A 21,391-nucleotide genomic window follows, 5' to 3' on the forward strand; every position below is an offset into this window, starting at 1 on the left:
GACAAAAGGCGCTGTGTCCACTACAATACTATCCAATTACTCATGATCATTTCTTCATATCGTAAACCATTCTCTATTGTCTACCCAATTTGAATTACAATATTTTCCAAATGAATTAGGCTCCCACATCCTTACCAAGTCATAATGAATATTTATCAAGTTACAAAAGTTTGTGGAACTCTGTAATTTACTGTTAACATCACAACTGAGCAGATATTAGAGGAAAAAATATAGATGAATGGAATTTGTCAAAAAGGGTGTGATTGAATATATATTAATCAAATATTTTCTTTCAGGAAATCAAAGTATATTTGAAGAGTGACTGAGTGATTGCTTAGAACCCTTCCATTTTGTAAAGAATAGTGACCCTTCCCTATATTTTGGGTTGTTCTGTAATCACAGAAGAGCAATTAAGACTCATGGGGAGCAAACACGTACCTTTGCTTTTGCTGGGTAGATAATTTTAACAAATGGAACGATTTCGTTTTCAGAGCTGACCATCCCTATTATTTGAAGCTGATCGGTGAACTGAAGTTTTGCTATCCCTTCAAAGCATTTCTTCAAATGTGGCTGGACTCTAAGCGGGTCTTTGGTTTCTGAGAGAATCTCAAGCAGCTCATCATTGGACAAGAAAAAGAATCTGGAGTGAAAAGCAACAGTAAGACAAAGAGTGCAAGCAACCAAACTCAACCTGACAACAAATCAGCTAAAATACAAAATTAGCAGGCCTTTCATTTCTACTTCATAAATTAAGGAGGCCTGCATTTTGCAACACATTGTAATTATTCGCACACTGAAAAGATAATTATGCAATCCTTTTATTATTTTACACTATTTTTACTTTAAATGATTGTCTATAACTATGTTGTGAATTATGATTAGCTGTTTTATTTGTATCATCATCGCAATTTGCCTCTTGCCACCATGACGATTATCCATCCATCTATCTAAAGGCAATCTGATAATTTAACGAAAAGGTGAATCGCACCCATCCGTTTTTAGCTTCAAATTCTCTCACTCTGCCCATTTCTGACCCAAGGTCAGTTCATGGGGTATTCTCCAGGGGAATGCTGCTTTGTGTCGAACTATGAAAATCTTCTGAGGCAGATGCAAATAAACTACAGTTGAGTACATTTACACCTTAGTGTTGCTCTTGTAGTGTAAGCACAGAATGAGGCCATAACGTCTCCTGAGACTAGCAAAACTGTAATTAGTTCATATGTTTAACAAAAATGCAGATGCTGTGGTCTTGCAGAGGCTTAAAGACATCACATCTAGTGGCCAGAAAATCCCAATCCTAAAAGAGGGTAGCAAGTAGCTAGATGGTTAACTGGGCAGCTGGAATTTGAGGTGGATCCCAGCTCAGCTAAGTTTCTCCTTCCCAGTCTACTGCAGAAATTCACCTCATTCTGCCTCATTAAGCTCAACATAACTCACCAGCTGAGGATATGCTGTGAATTCCAATGAGGCCTTAGTAAAGGCTCTAGGATTTCTGTCTCGAAACCTTGGGCTGCTCTACAGTGACATTTGGCAGCCGGTGAACAAAGTAGTCACTTGTCCTGAATGGGATGGTAATTGTATTTAATAAAATGGCACTTTCCTCATTCAGGGTTATTAGTATAATTGGTTTAATAAATACAAGAAATGCTGGAAATATTCAGCATCGGTGGAGAGAGCATCAAGTTAACATTTCAGGTTGATGACCTTTGATCAGAAGTGGAAAAAAAAATAGAGAAGAACAGCTATTGCATAAATAAAGAGCCACAGGGAGGGGAACAGGGAAAGAACAAGAGGGAAAAATCTGTGAACAAGTGTGATTAAATGACACAAGTGATGCTGTTGCAAGACAAAATGAGGTCATAAGGAGACAGGTAAAGAATCAAAAGATGGATCCAGAGGAGCTGTAACTGGTTACAACAAAATAGCAGAGAAAAGGAAAGCAACAAAAAGCTGGAAAAGATACGAAAGCTCCCCTTGGCCTGGGAGTGTGATGGGACAAAGGCAGGTAGAGTCCCAGGGGTACAGACTGCCCTGTCCAACTGTGTATCTATAGGTGTTCCCCACCCAAAGTATCAGCCTCCTCCGATCCCAGTGGTTCTGATAGATTGCTAACAGTGCGAGAAATATGGGAGTGGTGGTTAAGATCTAAAGTTCTTACACTCAATGTTAAGACCAGAAGATTGTCAAGTGTCTAGTAGAAAAATTAGGCATTGTTCTTTGAGCTTCCATTGAGCTTCATTGGAACAGTTGCCACAACTGATTGGCTTGCAAAGTCATTTCAGAGGGCAGTTAAGAGTCAAGGACAGAGAGGTCAGAGCTGGAGTGAAATGGAGAATTAAAGTGGCAGCTTAAAATAAAATTAAAATAATTAGAAGCTCAGGGTATGCTTCTGGACTGAACACAAGTGGTACTAAAACAATCTCCAAATTTGGGTTTGGTCTCCACAGGATAGGGGAGACATTGAATCGTGAGCAATGAATACAGTATTGAGCTGGGAGAAGTTGAATTAAATCACTGCTTTACCTAGGAGTGTTTCAGCCCTGTACAACAGGGAGGGAGGATGTAATAGAGCAGGTTGCATCTCCTTCACTTCCATGCCGAGGGGAGTAAGGTTTTTTTAATATGTTCTTTCATGAGATGTGGGCATCGCTGGAAAATCCAGCATTTGTTGCCCATCCCTAGTTGCCACAACTGATTGGCTTGCAAAGTCATTTCAGAGGGCAGTTAAGAGTCAACTACAGCACTACGGGTCTGGAGTCACATGTAGGCCAGACCAGGTAAGGATGGCAGGTTTCCTTCCCTAAAGGACATGAGTGAACCAGATGCGTTTTTATGATAATCGATGATAGGTTCATGGTTACCATTACTGAGAGTAGCTTTGAATTCCAGATTTATTAATTGAATTTAAATTCCACCAGCTGCCATGGTGAGATTTGAACCCAAGTCCACAAAGCATTAGTTTAGCCTGTGGATGATTAGTCCTGTCACATTACCACATCCCCTAAGGTGGTAAGGGTAATGCAAGAGTGGATCACAGTGCCTCAAAGGAATGCTGAAAGGGAAAAAGAGCAGAAGGTGTCTCTTTTGGTGGAATTCTGCTGGAGGTAGAAGGAATGACGGAGTATGAGCGGCTTAATCTGGATACTGTCAGGGTGGAAGGTGTCGATGAGGGACCCTATCATGGTTCTGGGAGGAAGGAGAAGCATGAAGGCAAAAGCGTGGGAGGTGGAATGGATGCAACTGAGTACAACTACAGCGGTGGGAAACTTTCGGCTGAAGAAAAGGGAAGACATTTCAGTAATTCTGGCATGATCGAAGCAGATGCAATGAAATTGGAGAAACCAAGAGAAAGAATGAGTTCTGAGAGGAGGGAAGTTGGAAAGAGGTATAATCAAGGGCAATCAAATCTTTGTTCTAGTAAAATTGACTGTTTATTGGCCTTTCCCAGGTCAGGAATTCCTGAAGTGGAGTAACTATGTGTTCTGTGTACCATTCCGACTTGTGCTGTAGAACAGGACTGCTGCGCTAAATCACCCTTACACCATTGTTGCTCCGAGCATCAAAATGACCCAATTCCTGTGATATAGAACAGGGTCTACAGTGATGGGTAATGGAGTACAAAAGCCCCCATTTGTTACACTTTTGCTGGAAGAGTAGGGCCCTAGGGTTCTGGGCTCTGAAGCGTAGGGACGGCAGATTTGCAAGTGCTTCAGAATAGAACTCTCTTGTTAGCAGCGGATTTGAAGTTTAAGCAACACAATGTAAACAGGATACTCTAGGCTACATTGCTACCTGGTTGGGTATCAGCAACTGCATCTAAATCCATCAACACTCTCTTCTGTATAAGTGAGTGTTATTTTCACCACAGAAATGGTGAGACGCAAACAAGAGATTACAGAATATCCAGAAAGTATATACACATTTATATTGCCTATTTATAAAATATCTGAATAAGAGTTTCCCCTATATCCAAAATACTGCCTCTTGAAAGAAAAACAAAAGTGCTGGAAAAGCCCCTTATTCAAAAGAAAAATCGCACTGTATTTTTAAAATGGATCTATTACCTTGGGAAATAGAGTCTTTTCTTCTCCAGATATAAATTAAGTCCTTTCTGGATGTCCTCTAAAAGAAAATTAGCCTCTTGCAGCCTTTCCAGCATATTTGGCTGAGCTGTAGCTACCAAAACTCGGGTATCTTTTACCTTGCAACAAAACAGTCACAGTGTGAAAGAATATGGCTCTTAAATTTTGAGTGACCATGCCTCCTTGTCAACACATTAAACGACATACATGTTCAGGACATAGAATTTAATTTACACTATGATCTAGTTTAAACCAACCATTATCTATTAAAAACAGTATCAAGTTTGCAATACTGCACCAGTAGGCAGTGTAGTACATGTAATCTACGTAACATGCATGGAGTCAGTCCTGTGTTGTAGCTTCACCAGGTCTTCATTTTCAAGTAGACCTTGCTGCCACGACCTTCTATACTCCACACTGAACCAGGATTGATTGCCTCACTTGCTGGTAGTGCTAGAGTGAGGGATATGCCAGTCCATGAGGTTACAGATTGTGGTTGAATACAATTCTGCAGCTGCCGGTGGCCCACAGCATCTCGTGGATGCCCAATTTCGAGCTGCTAGATCTTCTATGAATCCAACTCATTTAGTGTGGGGGCCGTGATACTCAACACAATGGAGAACATCCTCACTGTGAAGACAGGTCTTGGTCTCCGCAAGGGCTGTGCATTCTCACTGCTGTTAACAGATTAGCAAAGGCATAGAAATAGAATCAATAGTCTCATCACCTTACTAACACCAATAATGAGGGTGCCAGCGTTTTGAAAATGGTCCATCACTGTGCACTAGAAGCACCCTCCTGCATGTCTCTAGTGGTAGACCTAAATTTCTACCACATCAAGACATTACTTCATAAAAAAGGAGAGGCAGGAAGAAATCAGTGCAAGTGGACATGCTCTCCCCTTCCTATACCTCCGGTAGTGTTCAGTTCAGGTTTGGCGTTGATTGACAAAGACATGCAAACAGATGTGGAGACGAAATGAATGGAGCAAAACAGAAAATTACTACTAAATGGGTCACAGAAAAATGAACCCAAGAGAAAAGTTGCAGCTGGGTGTTAGTTTGTATTATGGGTGCAGAAAAATACACTGCTTCCAAAGTTTCCTGCAATAACCTGTCCTAAGTTCAGTGTTGATTTTCTTCAGTTCAAAATTGAAGTCCCTAAATTGAATGGGTGATTTACTTACTGCTTCCAACATAATGTCTTTCCAGTAGCCATCAACAATACCAAATTTCCGACCTTCTTCTGGCATTTGAGCAATGATGTCCTCTGAGCTAAAGATAGGCTCCAGGTACAACCAGGTGGCCTGACATTTTAACCAGGCATCTAAAATATTCTGCATCAGGACCAGCTTCTCCTCCCATAGCTAGATTATTGAAAATTACACACAATATAAAAATCATCATTAGGAATACTTAAGGTAACAGTTAAGTAACAAACAAGACTCTGTTTCATCCACCATGCTTGTAGGAATTAGAATTTCTTTAAAGAAACACATTTGACAATAAAATGAAATTTATAAGTTATTGCTGCTATCCAGGAAAATTATTTTTTTTTTAAACCTTTAAGCAGTAGTTTGTTACAAAATGCAGAAAATGAAAAGCAAAATCTGGATCTGAAATTACTTTTTTTTAAACTTATCTTCACTTTACGTATTTAAGTCATAAATATGTCTTCCTAGATCATTATTTTCAGTCACGCTGAAAATCCAAATTTGAAATTAAGATAATTTTCAGGTGTAGCTTTACTTGTTAAAAAAAAGGACATGCATAATTTCAGAAGGAAAATTCTTCATGGAGAGTTAGATACAAGTTCATAGCACATGATGGGTTTTCATATTCAGCGTTTGTGTGTTTCAGGTGGCACCTCTCTCCCTTATTCTTTGCTCATACCTTACACTCTTCTTCCACAGGTTTGATAAATGGAGATCCACGCATAGTCTGGGTTTTAATGACATGATCGTCCAGCAGGACCTGGATATCATCCACTGCGGACAGAATACTTATATTCTGAAAATACAGGAGGTTACATTACAGCACCTTATCAATAAGTGGCTGGATTCACCTGCCATAATGGTGCAGTTCACCCACACCATTACCTACACTTGAAGGCAATAGCTTCTGGGCTGCAGGTATGACATCAAATTACATTACTCAGTAATTCTTCAGAATAATATAAATTTATAGTAATGTAATGAAATTCCATAGTTTTCAAAAAAAATGTTTGGGTTTTAAAATATACAGCAGGTACAGCACACAAGGCCCCCCTCAAGAGCACTTTGCCATCTTACGCCAAGAAGCCCATTGCATTTAAGGCTCCTACTGTGGTATAAGCCAGTGGAAAATTTCATACTGAGCTTTGGCAGGCTATCCATGTACTAACCTTGTCCTCACTTGATCTCCAAACACATGAGGTCAACTTTAACTTTCGAATAGCTGACCGTCCACCGTGAAGGTGAAGAGGCCACTATAACTTTGAGGCCCCGGCTTCAGTTGGATTTGGCAGACAAGCTGCGAATATCAAACAGGGGTCCTAGAGCAGCTCACGTCAGTCACAGGTTTTTTTTTGTGCAGCTAGGACTTTTGGTCCCTCTGGCTCCACACAAAAAGAAGTCCAACAATTTTTATAACTTTCCCGACCATTTCCAGGTGAAAACCAATACATGTGGTCAGAGCATTCAGGTCACAAGCTCTGCCCTTTTATCCCTGAAGTTTGCAACTGGGGTCCTAACTAGGTCATCTTACACAGTAAAGTTGCTGAAAGTTTGCTTCAGGCAGAAAATTCAGCTACCCAGAGGAAAACTTCTGTGAAAGTTAAGGCAGGGCGATTGTCAGAGTTCATGGCTGTCAACCTCATTTTCAAGCCCTTGAGTTACTGGATAGCAATGCAGAGTGTGAATCCTGATTGATTTTTTTCCCTATCCCAGCCCAGGCTTGTTGCAGTAGAAGCCATGTTGCCACAATGACTGAAATCAGTATAGTCCAGGCATCACAAAAGAGAACTTACAGGACAAGTGAAACCCTTCGAGATTAGACTCAATATAGTTGCCAATATCGGCACAGTTTGGTATTTGGGGAAATTGTGCAAGATTAATTGCCCAAACTAAAATAGTTGCCCTGGTACAAAGTGAAGGGGATAATTTTCTGAATTCTGAAAATATACTTACTGTGTCCCTATATTTTGTAAAGTTGAAGACCAACTCTAACCATTCTGCCTTCATCTTGGCGAGAGCTTTCTCCAGTGAATACTCTTTGCTGGCTGCTACACCAATCTCTTCCAATCTAGATAGAAGTTGTTTATAATTAATTTTATTATTTATCACTGTAGAACTCATTATCTTTTAGTTATTTCTTGACTTCGCACTATTGTTTTAATGCACCACATTTACAAAGATAGAATAGACACACACACACACACACACTCACACATCCAACTCTTTTCTTTCTAGGCCAGTGAATACTTTTAAGTAGACTATGTTATGATACAGCCAATGGTAAATGCTGATTGTTCAAATCTCAAAGGGAAACTTGAAACAACTGCCACAACTTGTTTTACAGTTTATATAAACTTTGAGATGCATGCCTTGAATTCAGTAGTAATAAGACCACCAAGTCTTATAGGTTTTACAAAACTAAATAAAACATTTATTAATAAGAGAGATGATTTTTAAATACATACATAGATCTACAAATTATTACTATGATAAATTCTAAATCCCCTAATCAATCTAACTCCCAATTACACTTTTATTAAGGCAACAATAAGACACATTTTCTTAAATGAGTTTTCTTCACTTCAGTCCTTTGAAGGCAGTAACTTGAGGCATAGATGCTGAAGGCTTTTCACATTTGTAAGATCTTAAAATGTCTACCCTTACACATAGCCTTCACTCCTTTATACATATTTTCCCTTTTGAATACAAATTCCCATTGTTTCACTATGGGCAGAATCTTCAGCTCGGTGAGCGGGGCCCATGTAAAATCACCACATGGTGACGTGGGACATACAGCCCAACGTCACCGCATGTCATTCAGGTTTTCAGTTCGGCAGGCATGCAGCCGAGTCGGCTGTGCACCCGTCGAACTGTCAAAGGCCTATTAAGGCCATTTAAAAACTAATTTAACTAATTAATTCAACCTTAAGGTTGGCGGGCAGGCAAAAAGCCCAAGCTGCCTTTGCGTTTTTATTAAATAAACCAGACTAGATTGTTTTGTCGATTTACACCTTTTGTGTAATGCATTTTGTAGGTCCCTGGCTACATCCTAAGATTCAACTGCCCCTTCCTCCCATCCAGTTTAGTATTCTTTGCAAGTTTGTTCAGCTTGCAATGAGTTTTGAAATCCAAGCCATTCATGTAAATTGTTTGCTCCTCAATTGAGAATTCTGACTCCTTAATTTTTTAAATTATTCGTTCATGGGGTGTGGGCATCGCTAGCTAGGCAAGCATTTAGTGCCCATCCCGAATTGGTTTTGTTCAGAGGGCATTTTTTTTAAGAGTCAACCACATTGACGTGGGTCTGGAGTCACATGTAGGCCAGACCAGGTGAGGACAGCAGATTTCCTTCCTTAAAGGATATGAGGGAACCTGATGGGTTTTTATGATAATCGATGATAGGCCTATAGTTCCATGCTGTAATCTCTATGACTCACCACTATACCCACCCCCCATAGCCCCTCATATTCTCTATGCCAACCTATGCCCGTCCACCCATCCCCAATGGCTCCTCATCCTCTATGCCAACTAATGCATCCCCACGAACCAATCATACCCTCCATGCCAACCAATGCACCTCCACCAACCCCCAATGGCCCCCCATACCCTGCATGCCAACTTGCCCAAATACTCTGTACAGAACCAATAAGCCCTAAAGTAACAAAAGCATGTGTGGAAAAGGTTTTTTTAAAAAGCAGTCATTCATTTAAAACTTTCTTTAAAAACTGCTTTTACTCCAGTTCTATAAAGTGTCAATCACTCAGACCTTTAAAGTATCGATAGCAGAAACTGCAAGCACCAGACCCCTCTTTATTGTTTGTAAATAAACATTGAGCAACTGAGAAAACAGATCTAAGATGAAAAGTATGATGCGTGGTAAGGCTTATGCCCTCTGTTCACAAGGAGAGCTCCTCTTACCAACAGCACTATCATAAGGAGGCAATGGTGCAGGTTGAATGGTTATTCACTCCACATAATAGGGAGGGCAAGGGTCACCCTGGGCTACTCTTGCACAGTCCTGGGGACTACTTTCAGATCTGCAGCGTGGAATCTGGGAGGAGGATGATAATCCAGCCTCTTTAGATGTGTAGGTATTGAGAAAGTAGCTTAAAAGGAAAGGAGTTTTATCCTGGGGAATGAAGACAAGCAGGTAACTGCCTTAATTGCTTACCTCTCACTGAAATTTGAAAGTCCAAATTCTAGCATTTGTTGCAACGTGGTGTCTTTATCTGGTTTCACTGTAAATCCAACAATTTGACTGATCTGAAAATAAACCATCAGTCAGCACAGATTATAAAGTCACACAAATTTGTATTTTTTTAAATAAGAAAAATCTGTCAATTCTGTAGATTTTTTCATTTATCCTTCATTTGGTCCCCTTCGTCCCATGAGGATAGCAGCTTGGGGGCATTTGTTCCTTGGAGAACATATTTTACATAACAATAATTACAGGACAAAAGTAATGCACTGTTTATAAATTGCTTTCGATATATACGAACATATGGAATAGGAGAAGAAATAGGCCATTCGGCCCCTCAAGCCTGCTCTACCATTCAATAAGATCATGCCTGATCTGTTTGTTTTTTGATTTCCACATTCCCATCTACACCGATAATCTTTTAATCCCTTGTTTAACAAGAATCTATCTACCTCTGCCTTAAAAATATTCAATGACCTTGCCTCCAACGCCTTCTGAGGCAGAGTTCCAAAGTCGCACAACCCTCTGAGAGAAAAAACTTCTCCTCATCTCTGTCCTATAAGGGCAATCCCTAATTTTAAAACTGTGCTCCCTAGTTCTGGACTCACCCACAAGAGGAAACATCCTTTCCACGTCCAACAGGATCTTATATACTTCAAGGCACCCCTCACTATTCGAGACTCTAGCAGAAATAAGCCCAGTCTGTCCAACCTTTCCTCATAAGACAGCCCACTCATTCCAGGTATCAATCTAGTAAACCTCCTCTGAACCGCCTCCAACGCATTTACATCCTTCCTTAAATAAGGAGACCAAAACTGCACACAGTATTCAAGATGTGGTCTCACCAATGCCCTGTATAATTGAAGGATAACATCCTTACTTTTATGTTAAATTCCTCTCATAAAAAAGGATTGCATTCCATTAGCCTGCTTAACTACTTGCTGTACCTGCATACTAATTTTTTGTGACTCATGCACTAGAACACTTAGATCCCTCTGCACCTCAGAGTTCTGCAGTTATTCTCCATTTAAGTAAATCTCTGCTTTTTTATTCTTCCTGTCAAAGTGAACAACTTCACATCTTCCCACATTATACTCCATTTGCCAGATTTTTGCCCATTCACTCAACCTATCTATATCTGTCCAAAACCTACTTATGTCCTCTTCACAACATACTTTCCTACCTATGCTCAACTTCTTTCTTCTTAAATCCTTTGCCTACACCACTCTTAAAGGAAACTGCAGCCACCTTAAGTCTCCACAGAGGAGGAGTTTGCATTAGTGCCTGACTTGAGAGTACAACCATGGTTCAACAGGAACTCAGTTATGGTCTTTTTAATTTTCAACAACAGCTTGAAATGGGAAATATTGGTTCATTATCAGGTCCCATTTTCCCTTTCAATGACCACTTTACATTACTGATGAAAGCTGAAATTATGACCATGTGTGTATGATAAACTGCGCTCATGTTTTCTTAGTCAGTGGCACAACAGGTAGGTAATAATGTCAAGGGTCCATACATTCTCATAGTTTTGCATTTTGATGGTCTGCCAATTTAAAGAGTTACCTCTTCCCAGTGTCTCTCCTTGATGCCAGGATTGCAAATGATTGCAATGATTGGTAGATGAGGTTTAAATTTCTCAATTTTAAGTTTTGCATTTTCTGCTACGCGTTTAGGTCCTGAGATGTCTGCAAAAGTCTTTGTCAGTTTATACATTGTTCTCCACATAGTTGAAACATCATTAGTGATCTCTTCAGCATCTAGGCCTTGAAAGGGTCCTATAAAATGATGGGGATAAAAATCCCAGCAGAAAATTATTGGAATGATTAGAACTATTCCACTCATAATCCAAAAATAGGTTACAAGCATTCCAGTCCATCTCATGATTTGGACCTTAATGTACAGATGTGTATAGCACTAGTCAATCTTCCAAGGTATTGCATAGATGGAGTTATAAAAACTTACACATCTGTAACGTCACCCAACTTAAAAGGACATGCCCGAGTTTATTGTGAAAAAATTGCCAATAATTCCTGAAGCATAACACTATTCTCGCTCTCAATGGGCCTTCCCTTTCTCAATCCCCTTTTCCTTTCTCAAGTTCCTGCATTTTGAACTTTATTCCCCAATCATCTCTCAATTTTCCATTCCAAACTCTGTCTAATAGACGTTAGAAATTAGAATCTCTATCTCATGGTGTCAGTGTCATGGCACATGCTCACATTGCATAATCCAAATTCAGCTGAGAAAGTCACACCTTTGGACTGAAATATCAAGTTCAAGCTTTTGGGAGAAGCTGAGGCCTTCAAATAAGACACTTGAATGAAGGCATTGAAAGACACAATAGACTATACAACAGATAGATTGAATCATGTGATTGCAATTTTTAATATTTTTTATTTTGCCCTTCAGAATTTTCAATTACTAAGAAGGAAATAGCAGATACACTTTGTGATATATGAAAACCTTGTGGCTTGCTTGCACAGTAATGATTTTGCATTGGAAAATTCATTATAAGTGTGGACATAAGAATAAGAGAAACTGGCACAAAAAGTGTAGCAAAAAACATCATGACCAAAAGTCAGGTTGTGCCTACATGACACGGCTGCAGTTGTCATTTATTTTTAAAAGATATAAAACAATGATCATTGTACATGCAGCAGCATTATGATATTCAAAACTGGTCAGTTTAAAAGCACTTGTGGCTGGATGTTCCTGTTGAAGGCAGGGATCAGGAGGCGGGTCTGATTCTGGGTCACAAACCCACCCCCGATGTGAAATAGTTGGGAGGTTAATTGTCTAAGGGACGGTTCTGTTGTCCAATGATCTGGCAAGGGCATGGGAACAAAGGCGGGTCAGTCAAAAAGCGTTGCGACACATTTCACAGCCACTGCTGTCACTGCTTTTTACACATTAATGCTTTGGGACAAAAAGAGGGTATGTTAAAATTTCTCACATTTCGGAGGGCAGTGGGAGGACTGGAACCGGGGGACAGGGTAGGCTGGTGGCATTTTCTTTAACATGGTTTTTTATACAATGGGGTAGGACTCCTTTGCCATGTTCAGCCTCTTCAGTGCTCCTTCGAACTGCATCTTCTCTCATAAGCTAACAGGCGACCCCACCCTCACCTCCATTGAGCTGGTCTGATTCCCGAAAGCTGCAAAAGTATACCCGCCTTACTGAAAACTAGAAATTTCACTAGTTCCATCAAAAGGTCAGAAGTGGGGATGTTCGCTGATGATTGCACAATGTTCAGCACCATTCAAGACTCCTCAGATACTGAAGCAGTTCATTTCCAAATGCAGCAAGGCCTGGACAATATCCAGACTTGGGCTGACAAGTGTCAAGTAACATTCGCACCACACAAGTGCCAGGCAATGACCATCTCCAACAAGAGAGAATCTAACCAACGCTCCTTGACATTCAATGGCATTATCATTACTGAATCCCCCACTATCAACATTCTTGGGGTATTGACCAGAACTGAACTGGACTAGCCATACTGTGGTTACAAGAGCAGGTCAAAGGCTAGGAATCGTACAACGAGTAACTCACCTCCTGACTCCCCAAAGCCAACCCACCATCTACAAGGCACAAGTCAGGAGTGTGATGGAATACTCCCCACTTGCTAGGATGAGGGCAGCTCCGACAGCACTCAAAGCTGGACACCATCCAGGACAAAGCAGCCATTTTCTCTACTGTCCTGTCTCCATTCCCATCTCATCAGGGCCAGAAAAATCAGGACTTTGGAATTTTTAAAGCCTCTTTACTCAAAAACAGAATGTTGTACATTAGATTTAATATTTTTTAAAAATTATACAGGGATCAATAAATGGGATTTTCTTTTAATAAAAAAAATGTCTGAATAAGAGAAAATGTCACCAGTGGTTTATGCTAACTTTATGATGGGGTTTTATCTTTTTGTTTGTATTGCACTAGGAAAGGGAGACTAATCCACCCACTAACACATGTTTTAACCAGTTTCCACTTAAGGATTCCTTATGTTTGTCATTCAATTATCTTTTGAAACTCACCATTCATCCACATCTCTGACTTTGTGTAGAAGTTATATGCTGTGTTCCACAGCTGTTCATAAGGCTGCTTCTGTCCAACTGTGACCAGTAATTGAGGGAACTGGGTCAGCTTGTGTTCCAACAGCTCCTCTTCTTTGTTTATAGCCTTTGAAAACAGAGAGTGGGGTTCATGATGGATGTAGCTAGCACCAGATCTTAGAAGAGGCCATTGATGGTTAGATCCTGATCTCTGGATTACTCTGGTTTACAAACATAACAGTGCAAATTAATAAAAGTTACATAGGAAACTGTCAGCGGCCAGAAGATGCGGTGGAACAAACTGCATAGAGTGCAAGAACAGAAAAAAAATGGATCTGGGTCACTGCTAGGGCCACTTGAAATAGTAGACAAAGGGACATAGGAGCAGGAGTAGGCCATTCAAGTTTGCTCCGCCATTCAAACAGATCATGGCTGATCTGGTTGTGGTCAAATCCACTTTTCTGTCTGCCCCCTATCACCCTTGACTCCCTTGTCTATCAAAGATCTATCTCATTCAGTCTTGAATAAATACAATGACCCAGCCTCCACTGCTCTCTGGGGAAGAGAATTCCACAGATTAACAACTCTTGGAGGGGAAAAAAAATTCTCCTCATTTTCATGTTAAAATGGAGATCTCTTATTCATAAACTGTGTCCCCTAGTTCTAGTCTCTGCCACTGACCACCCCACCCCCACCCCACCCACCACTAAGAGGAAACAGCCTTCTGGTATCCACCTTATTGGCCTGGATTTTTACCAAGTCCAGTTGTCTTGGGGGCCCTTCACATTCCAATTCCGGGATTCCCAACCCCATTCTTGGGCTGTGTGATTTTCAGGAGTGCCTTTAAAGGGTATGAGGTGGTTCCTCAAAAGCCACATCCAGCACTCCCAATCTGGCTGGCTCCATTGTGGAGATAGGTATCTCCTACTCCTCCACAATTTTTATGGGGTCAGGCTGGGTTTTTAAAGAGTTGTGGTTCACGACCCCTTAGAGGAGTTATGAAACCTAATCTGCATAAGGGGACCTTTTAAAAGATAAATTCAAAAGGTCACCCTCATGCCCCCTCTTACAACTTCTGCCCTAACACCCACCCCCTCAGGACCCTCATGCCCCTTATGCTGTTATGCCCTTCATCCACCCAAATGCCCCCTTCATGCACTCTGTGCCAAGCTATGGCACTTCCATCCTCTTTGACACATTGTACACTTTGGTAAACCCTATGGTAAAGTTGGATGTGTAAATAAAAACCGTGGAAAGGTCATTTGATGAGAAGTTTCTCCTATTGAAAAAAAAGTCTGAAGTACTAGCTAATAGAAGTGCCAATCATTCAGGTCCTTTGAAGTTTCAAAAACCACAAACCCCAGAAACCACTTAACTTGTATAAACAAACATTGTGAAAATGACTGCAGAGATCAAAGAGTATGAGCTGTCAATCAAACAATGATGCCTCTCGGGGGCAGGTGTTCTCGTATTCTAATATCCGTCAGGATTCTCAGCCAAGCCTTGGGCATTTTCTCTCATGGTAGTCAGGCTGTGTTGGGAATTTTCCCAACTCCTCCTACTTACTTGGAGGATGAAAATCCAGGCCATCAAGTGCCCTCAGGATCTTATATGTTTCAATAAGATGAGATAAAATTTCATCTCAGAGCTCAGAGTTTCAACCAATCACATGAGGTGCTTCTATATTACTACATATTTAGTTTGGATCATGTAGGAACAACAACTGTGCATCAATTTCCTGTGTTCATATTGATAGAATTAGCTTCCTTATACTGCTGGTAGAATTCTAGACCCTCATAAGTATCCAAATAGGGAGAGCTTAATCAATTCTTTAGGAAACCAAGTTGAACAATTGGTAAGATGGCGTACCCTTTATCTGCCTACTGGAAACCGCCAAACGAAATGAATTTAAGCACTGAGTGTGAATCCAATAGAAAAAATTAAAAGAACAAAAAGAAACAATACACCGTATTGTGGACTCTAACTATCTGATAAACCTCCAGAGGGAAAGTTCTGCATAAAAGGTCACATGCACCAAGTTTATTATGCACAATCTGAAATATTTAATTCCCATGAAAAACATGATCGTAATCACATTCATAATTTGGAACTAAATCGGCAATCTGGGAGACAGGATAAGGAAGCTGTTGTAAAAGAAACCTTCCAGAAACAGATCTGTCCTGTCCAAGCATATAGGACAGTACCAGCTGATTGCAGAGAATGTAAATAGAATGACATTTTTTTTTCCTAATTAAAGAAAACACATCGTGCTGGGATGTGTGATGTTGTCAAGTTCTGAGACACTGACTTTTGTTTGCGATCATCTACAAGTTGAGTTCTTGATCTCTCCTGCACTTGAAAAAAATTGGTTAGGGAAAGAATGGAAAATCAGAGGCAGCCATTCCAGGACACTCCCCCATATTATGTGCGCACTGAGTTGATTTATTTACAACACCTACTCTATTCTGCTTTCCAACCACCAAAGGCACTTAGCAGAACGCCTAGATAAAATTGACATAAACTAAGCACTGTCCTAAAGTTAAGAGTGCAGTGATTGTCCTGAATGTGTATGTAGCAGGAAGTAACTGGCTCAACTGCAAAGCTCTGACCTGCTGTGATGTCTTGCTCCCCTGCCTCACTGCAGAAGTTTATTATACTAATTATATCCCTTTTGCCCTTCTTGGAACAATTATTATTGAACTCAGTTTTGATGGCTTGATGCATTTCCTCTTCCTTTCTTTCTCCCCACCAGCGGCCAGTTAGCTCAGTTGGTTAATAGTGGCTGACCATGGTACAATTTAGGCAGTTATTAAAGTGTATAGGAAAAAGTAGTCGCAGCAGTAGTAGACTTCTCATTCTTCAAGAATGTCCAAGTTGTAAGTGATTTTAAAGGTCACACTTTTGTAATCCCAGGAGCAAAGAGGATGCAAGACATCTAGGTAGCTTCAATAGACACCCAGTACAAGGTGTTTCCTCTGCTTCCACCCCCTGCTGCAGTCCACCAAGGGTTGCTAATCAGGGTTTATGTTATGATATCACTAGGGAGCAAGACAAGGAGGCAGGCTCCAAGAACAACTGCAGCCAGCCCCAGGGATTGAACATGTGCTATTGGCATTATTCGACACCACACTATTAACCAACTGAGCTAACTGGCCGCTGGTGGGGAGAAAGAAAGGAAGAGGAAATGCATCAAGCCATCAAAACTGAGTTCAATAATAATTGTTCCAAGAAGGACAAAAGGGATATAATTAGTATAATAAACTTCTGCAGTGAGGCAGGGGAGCAAGACATCACAGCAGGTCAGAGCTTTGCAGTTGAGCCACTTACTTCCTGCTACAGACACATTCAGGACAATCACTGCAATCTTAACTTTAGGACAGTGCTTAGTTTATGTCAATTTTATCTAGGCGTTCTGCTAAGTGCCTTTGGTGGTTGGAAAGCAGAATAGAGTAGGTGTTGTAAATAAATCAACTCAGTGCGCACAGATGACAGAAGTCATGGGGATCGATCACTGTGGTTTTGACAGCTAGTTCCAAAAGCCTCTCCACATCAAAGTGGGCTGCAAAATTGGTTCCTGAACTAAGATCACGGACAGAATAATATATAATTAGCTGCACCAAAAGATTACCTACATCTGCCTCATCGATGGCTGCATTCAGATTATTAGTCAATTCACTGATCTTTTCCACATTGTTCCTCATTTCATCAGTAGTTATAATTTCTTTTCTCTTGAAGCTGTCTACTTCTTTGCCATATGCCACCACCTTCTTTTGAAATTCTTTTATTCTAAAAACACAATAAATTGTATTAGCCACAATTATTTTTTTTAAATGTCATTTGAAATTCTAGAAAATAAGAGGGGTTAAATTCCAAGGCACCTTGAAAATGGGTGAGGAGATCGCGATGTGCGAGTAACCTAGGCCTATTGATGGCAAAGCAAGCAGCATGTCAATTTCGTCTTGTCTGCTGATTTCAGAGCCCAGGCAGTACCAAGTTTTGGTCATTGGTTGGACACTTAAGCCAGGAGCTAATATCATGAGTAGCTAGTATCAGTTAAATCTAGTGCACCTCTTAAAGGGGAGGTACATTTGAATCTATGGAATTCATTGCCACAGAAGGCTGTGGAGGCCAGGTCATTGAGTGTATTTAAGACCAAGATAGATTGGTTCTTGATTGGTAAGGGGATCAAAGGTTACGGGGAGAAGATGGGACAATGGGGTTGAGAAACTTATCAGCCATGATTGAGTGGCGGAGCAGACTCGATGGGCCGAATGGCCTAATTTCTGGTCCTATGTCTTCTAGTCTTATGGTCTACATAGTCATATGAATACTGTGGCTACGAAGGCAGGTTAGAGGCTAGAAATCACCTCCTGACTCCCCAAAGCCTGTCCACCATCTACAAGGCACAAGTCAGGAGTGTGATGGAATACTCTCTACTTGCCTGGATGAGTGCAGCTCTAATGACACTCAAGAAGCTTGACACCATCCGAGACAAAGCTGCTCACTTGATTGGCACCACATCTATAAACATTCACTCCCTCCACCGCCAACGCACAGTGGCAGCAGTATGTACTACCTATAAGATTGCACTGCAAGAACTCAACAAGGCTCCTAAGACATCGCCTTCCAAACCCCCAACCACTACCATCTAGAAGGACAAGGACAGTAGACACATGGGAGCACCATCACCTGAAAGTTCCCCTCCAAGCCACTCACCATCCTGACTTGGAAATATATCGCCGTTCCTTCACTGTTGCTGGATCAAAATCCTGGAACTCCCTCCCCAACAGCTGATAGGGTAGACAGGAAGGAACATTTCCCCTTGGTGGAGGGATCAATAACCAGGGCATATAGGTTTAAGGTAAGGGGCAGGAGTTTTAGAGGGGATGTGAGGAAGAATTTTTTCACCCAGAGGTTGGTGGGAATCTGTGGGTATACCTACACCACATGGACTGAAACGGTTCGAGAAGGCAGTCACCACCTCCTTCTCAAGGGCAATTAGGGGTGGACAAAAAATTCTGGCCTAGCCAGTGATGCCCACATTCAATAAATGAATTTTAAAAAACACTGTGGGTGGAGCAGGTGCTGGCAACCTCACAAGAAATGACTGTGACCTGTGAAACCTTGATCACAGGACAATATGGAAGAGAGCAGGCACAGGGTCTTTGGATGTGACACTGGCAGCCTCGGCGGACGGGGTAGAAAATAGGGGAGATGTCCTGCATCTGCAGGAGATCCTGCAGACACATGCTCAGAAGGCAGTGAGAACAAATAACCATGGAGGTCAATGCAAGGAGTCAAACCCTAAGAGCCTGGACGCAGTGCCGCAAGAAGTTCAGTAATCTCGATTGACACATGTGGTCAAGGTCAGTGAATGCATCTTCAAATGCCATTTCCCATCAATTGTCGCACCAGCCTCAGGAACTCCTCAATTCACCATCTCCATCACTCACCTACAAACAATCTTTATTCAACAGGACATTCACATGCTTCATTGCATCCTCACACACTTGGCACTGCTACAAGCCTCATACTCACATCTCACAGCTTGCACACACCATCAGCTATTCAACTACAACAGCCACATCACCTAAACAGATTGCACCACACTGACTGTCATACTTCTCTCTTCTGCAGGACAAGGTGGTCCTCCAGAGGCAGGAAGAGCTAACCTGCATGTCGTGATTGCCACAGCACTGGCCATTACAGGGATGCCATTGAGTCATAGAGAGTCGTAGAGGTCTACAGCACAGAAAAAGGCCCTTTGGCCCATCAAGTCTGCGCCAGTCAAACAAGTACCTAACTATTCTAATCCCACTTTCCAGCACTAGGCCCATAGCCCTGTATGTCATGGCATCGCAAGTGCACATCCAATTACTTCTTAAATGTAATGAGGGTTTCTGCCTCTACCACCCTTTCAGGCAGTGAGTTCCAGATTCCCACCACCCTCTGGGTGAAAAAATTCTTCCTCGCGCCCCCTCTAAACCTCCTGCCCCTTACCTTAAAACTGTATGCCCTGGTTATTGATCCCTCCTCCAAGGGGAAATGTTCCTTCCTGTCTACTCTATCTATGCCCTCATAATTTTATACATCTCAATCATGTCTCCCCTCAATCTCCTCTGCTCTAGGGAAAATAACCCCAGTCTATCCAATCTCTCCTCATAACTAAAACTCTCCAGTCCAGGCAACATACTGGTAAATCTCCTCTGCACTCTCTCTCTAGTGCAATCAAATCCTTCCTATAAAGCGGATTCCAGAACTGCACGCAATACTCTAGCTGTGGCCTAACCAGCGTTTTATACAGTTCCAGCATAACCTCCCTGCTCTTATATTCTATGCCTTGGCTAATAAAGTCAAGTATCCCATATGCCTTCTTAACCACCTTATCTACCTGTCTCGCTACCTTAAGGGACCAGTGGACATGTACACCAAGGTCCCTCTGATCTTCGGTACTTCCCAGGGTCCTACTATTCATCATGTATTCCCATGCCTTGTTTGTCCTCCCCAAGTGCATTACCTCACACTTATCTGGATTAAATTCCATTTGCCATTGATCAGCCCATCTGGCCAGCCCGTCTGTATCCTCCCATAATCTAAGGCTATCCTCCTCACTATTTACCAAACCACCAATTTTCATGTCATCCGTGAACTTACTGATCAACCCTCCTAACTTCAAGTCTAAATCGTTTATGTACACCACTAACAGCAAGTTACGCAACACCGATCCCTGTAGAACCCCACTGGACACAGGCATCCAGTCACAAAAACACCCCTCGACCATTACCCTCTGCTTCCTGCCACTCAGCCAATTCTGGATCCAATTTACCTAATTGCCTTGGATCCCATGGCCTCTTACCTTCGTTATCAGTCTCCCATGCGGGATCTTATCAAAAGCCTTGCTGAAGTTCAAGTAGACTATGTCAAATGCATTACCCTCATCTACACAGTTGGTCACCTCAAAAAATTCAATCAAATAGGTCAGACATGACCTCCCCTTAACAAAACCATGCTGACTGTCCTTGATTAATCCCTGCCTTTCCAAGTGTAGATTAATTCTGTTCCTCAGGATTGCTTCCAATAGTTTCCCCACCACTGAGGTTAGACTGACTGGCCTGTAGTTCCCTGGTTTATGCCTTCCTCCCTTCTTCAATAACGGTACCACATTGGCTGTCCTCTAGTCCTCTGGCACCTCTCCTGTGGCTAGAGAGGTATTGAACATTATTGCTAGCGCCCCTGCTATCTCCTCCCTTGCCTCACTTAACAGCCTGGTTTACATTTCATTGCTGAGGCCATGGCCAGTGGAAGGGCCGAATTCATCAATATTGATGGTATCCTCATAGCTCATTCTCTTTCTCACGTCCCACTTCCTCCTCATCTCACTATCTCTTCTGATTTACAAGCTGCAGATGGTGTTAGCATGGACCTCTTACAACACCACCACTCATCAACAACCACCGCCACCCCCCCCCCCCTACCCTCACCAACCATTCCTGCACCACAACCCTATCCTTATGCCTTTCTCCTTTCAGATACCCAAGTAAGACAACTTGGTCAGATAAGGGAGCAACAGCCTGAAGATAGTGATGAAGAAAATAACCCATTACTCAATTTCATACTCGCAACCGCTAGCTCAGATACTGACACGGCGCAGTATAGCAGAGGGGGGGATCGGCCTGTGGGGAGACACTGGGCATGAATGGCCTGCAGACAGAACAAAAAGCATGTACAGTAATTCTCACTGAATGCTGTAGCCACGTTCCTGTAAGTGCAGCTTTAAGTGAAACAACGTTACGTGAATCAGATTTTTCCATTATAGCCAATGTAAGATTCCGTGGGGGCCTTTCTC

The 21,391-nt window shown here is 41.7% G+C and overlaps 1 protein-coding gene across 1 annotated transcript in view; it reads right to left on the minus strand.

Annotated features, from left to right (window-relative positions):
* The window catches only part of dnah3 (dynein axonemal heavy chain 3), a 170,740-nt gene that overhangs the window by 91,494 nt on the left and 57,855 nt on the right, over positions 1 to 21,391 (minus strand). The window contains exons 15-23 of the mRNA XM_041206203.1: positions 17,178 to 17,331; positions 13,528 to 13,672; positions 11,060 to 11,271; positions 9,467 to 9,558; positions 7,249 to 7,363; positions 5,975 to 6,091; positions 5,269 to 5,448; positions 4,065 to 4,201; positions 439 to 640 (exon numbers count right to left, since the gene is read on the minus strand). Coding sequence (XP_041062137.1) covers positions 439 to 640; positions 4,065 to 4,201; positions 5,269 to 5,448; positions 5,975 to 6,091; positions 7,249 to 7,363; positions 9,467 to 9,558; positions 11,060 to 11,271; positions 13,528 to 13,672; positions 17,178 to 17,331 — 1,354 coding nt within the window. The remainder of the gene's footprint in view (positions 1 to 438; positions 641 to 4,064; positions 4,202 to 5,268; positions 5,449 to 5,974; positions 6,092 to 7,248; positions 7,364 to 9,466; positions 9,559 to 11,059; positions 11,272 to 13,527; positions 13,673 to 17,177; positions 17,332 to 21,391) is intronic.

The sequence above is a fragment of the Carcharodon carcharias genome, chromosome 15 (assembly GCF_017639515.1).
Source record: "Carcharodon carcharias isolate sCarCar2 chromosome 15, sCarCar2.pri, whole genome shotgun sequence".
NCBI lineage: Eukaryota > Metazoa > Chordata > Chondrichthyes > Lamniformes > Lamnidae > Carcharodon > Carcharodon carcharias.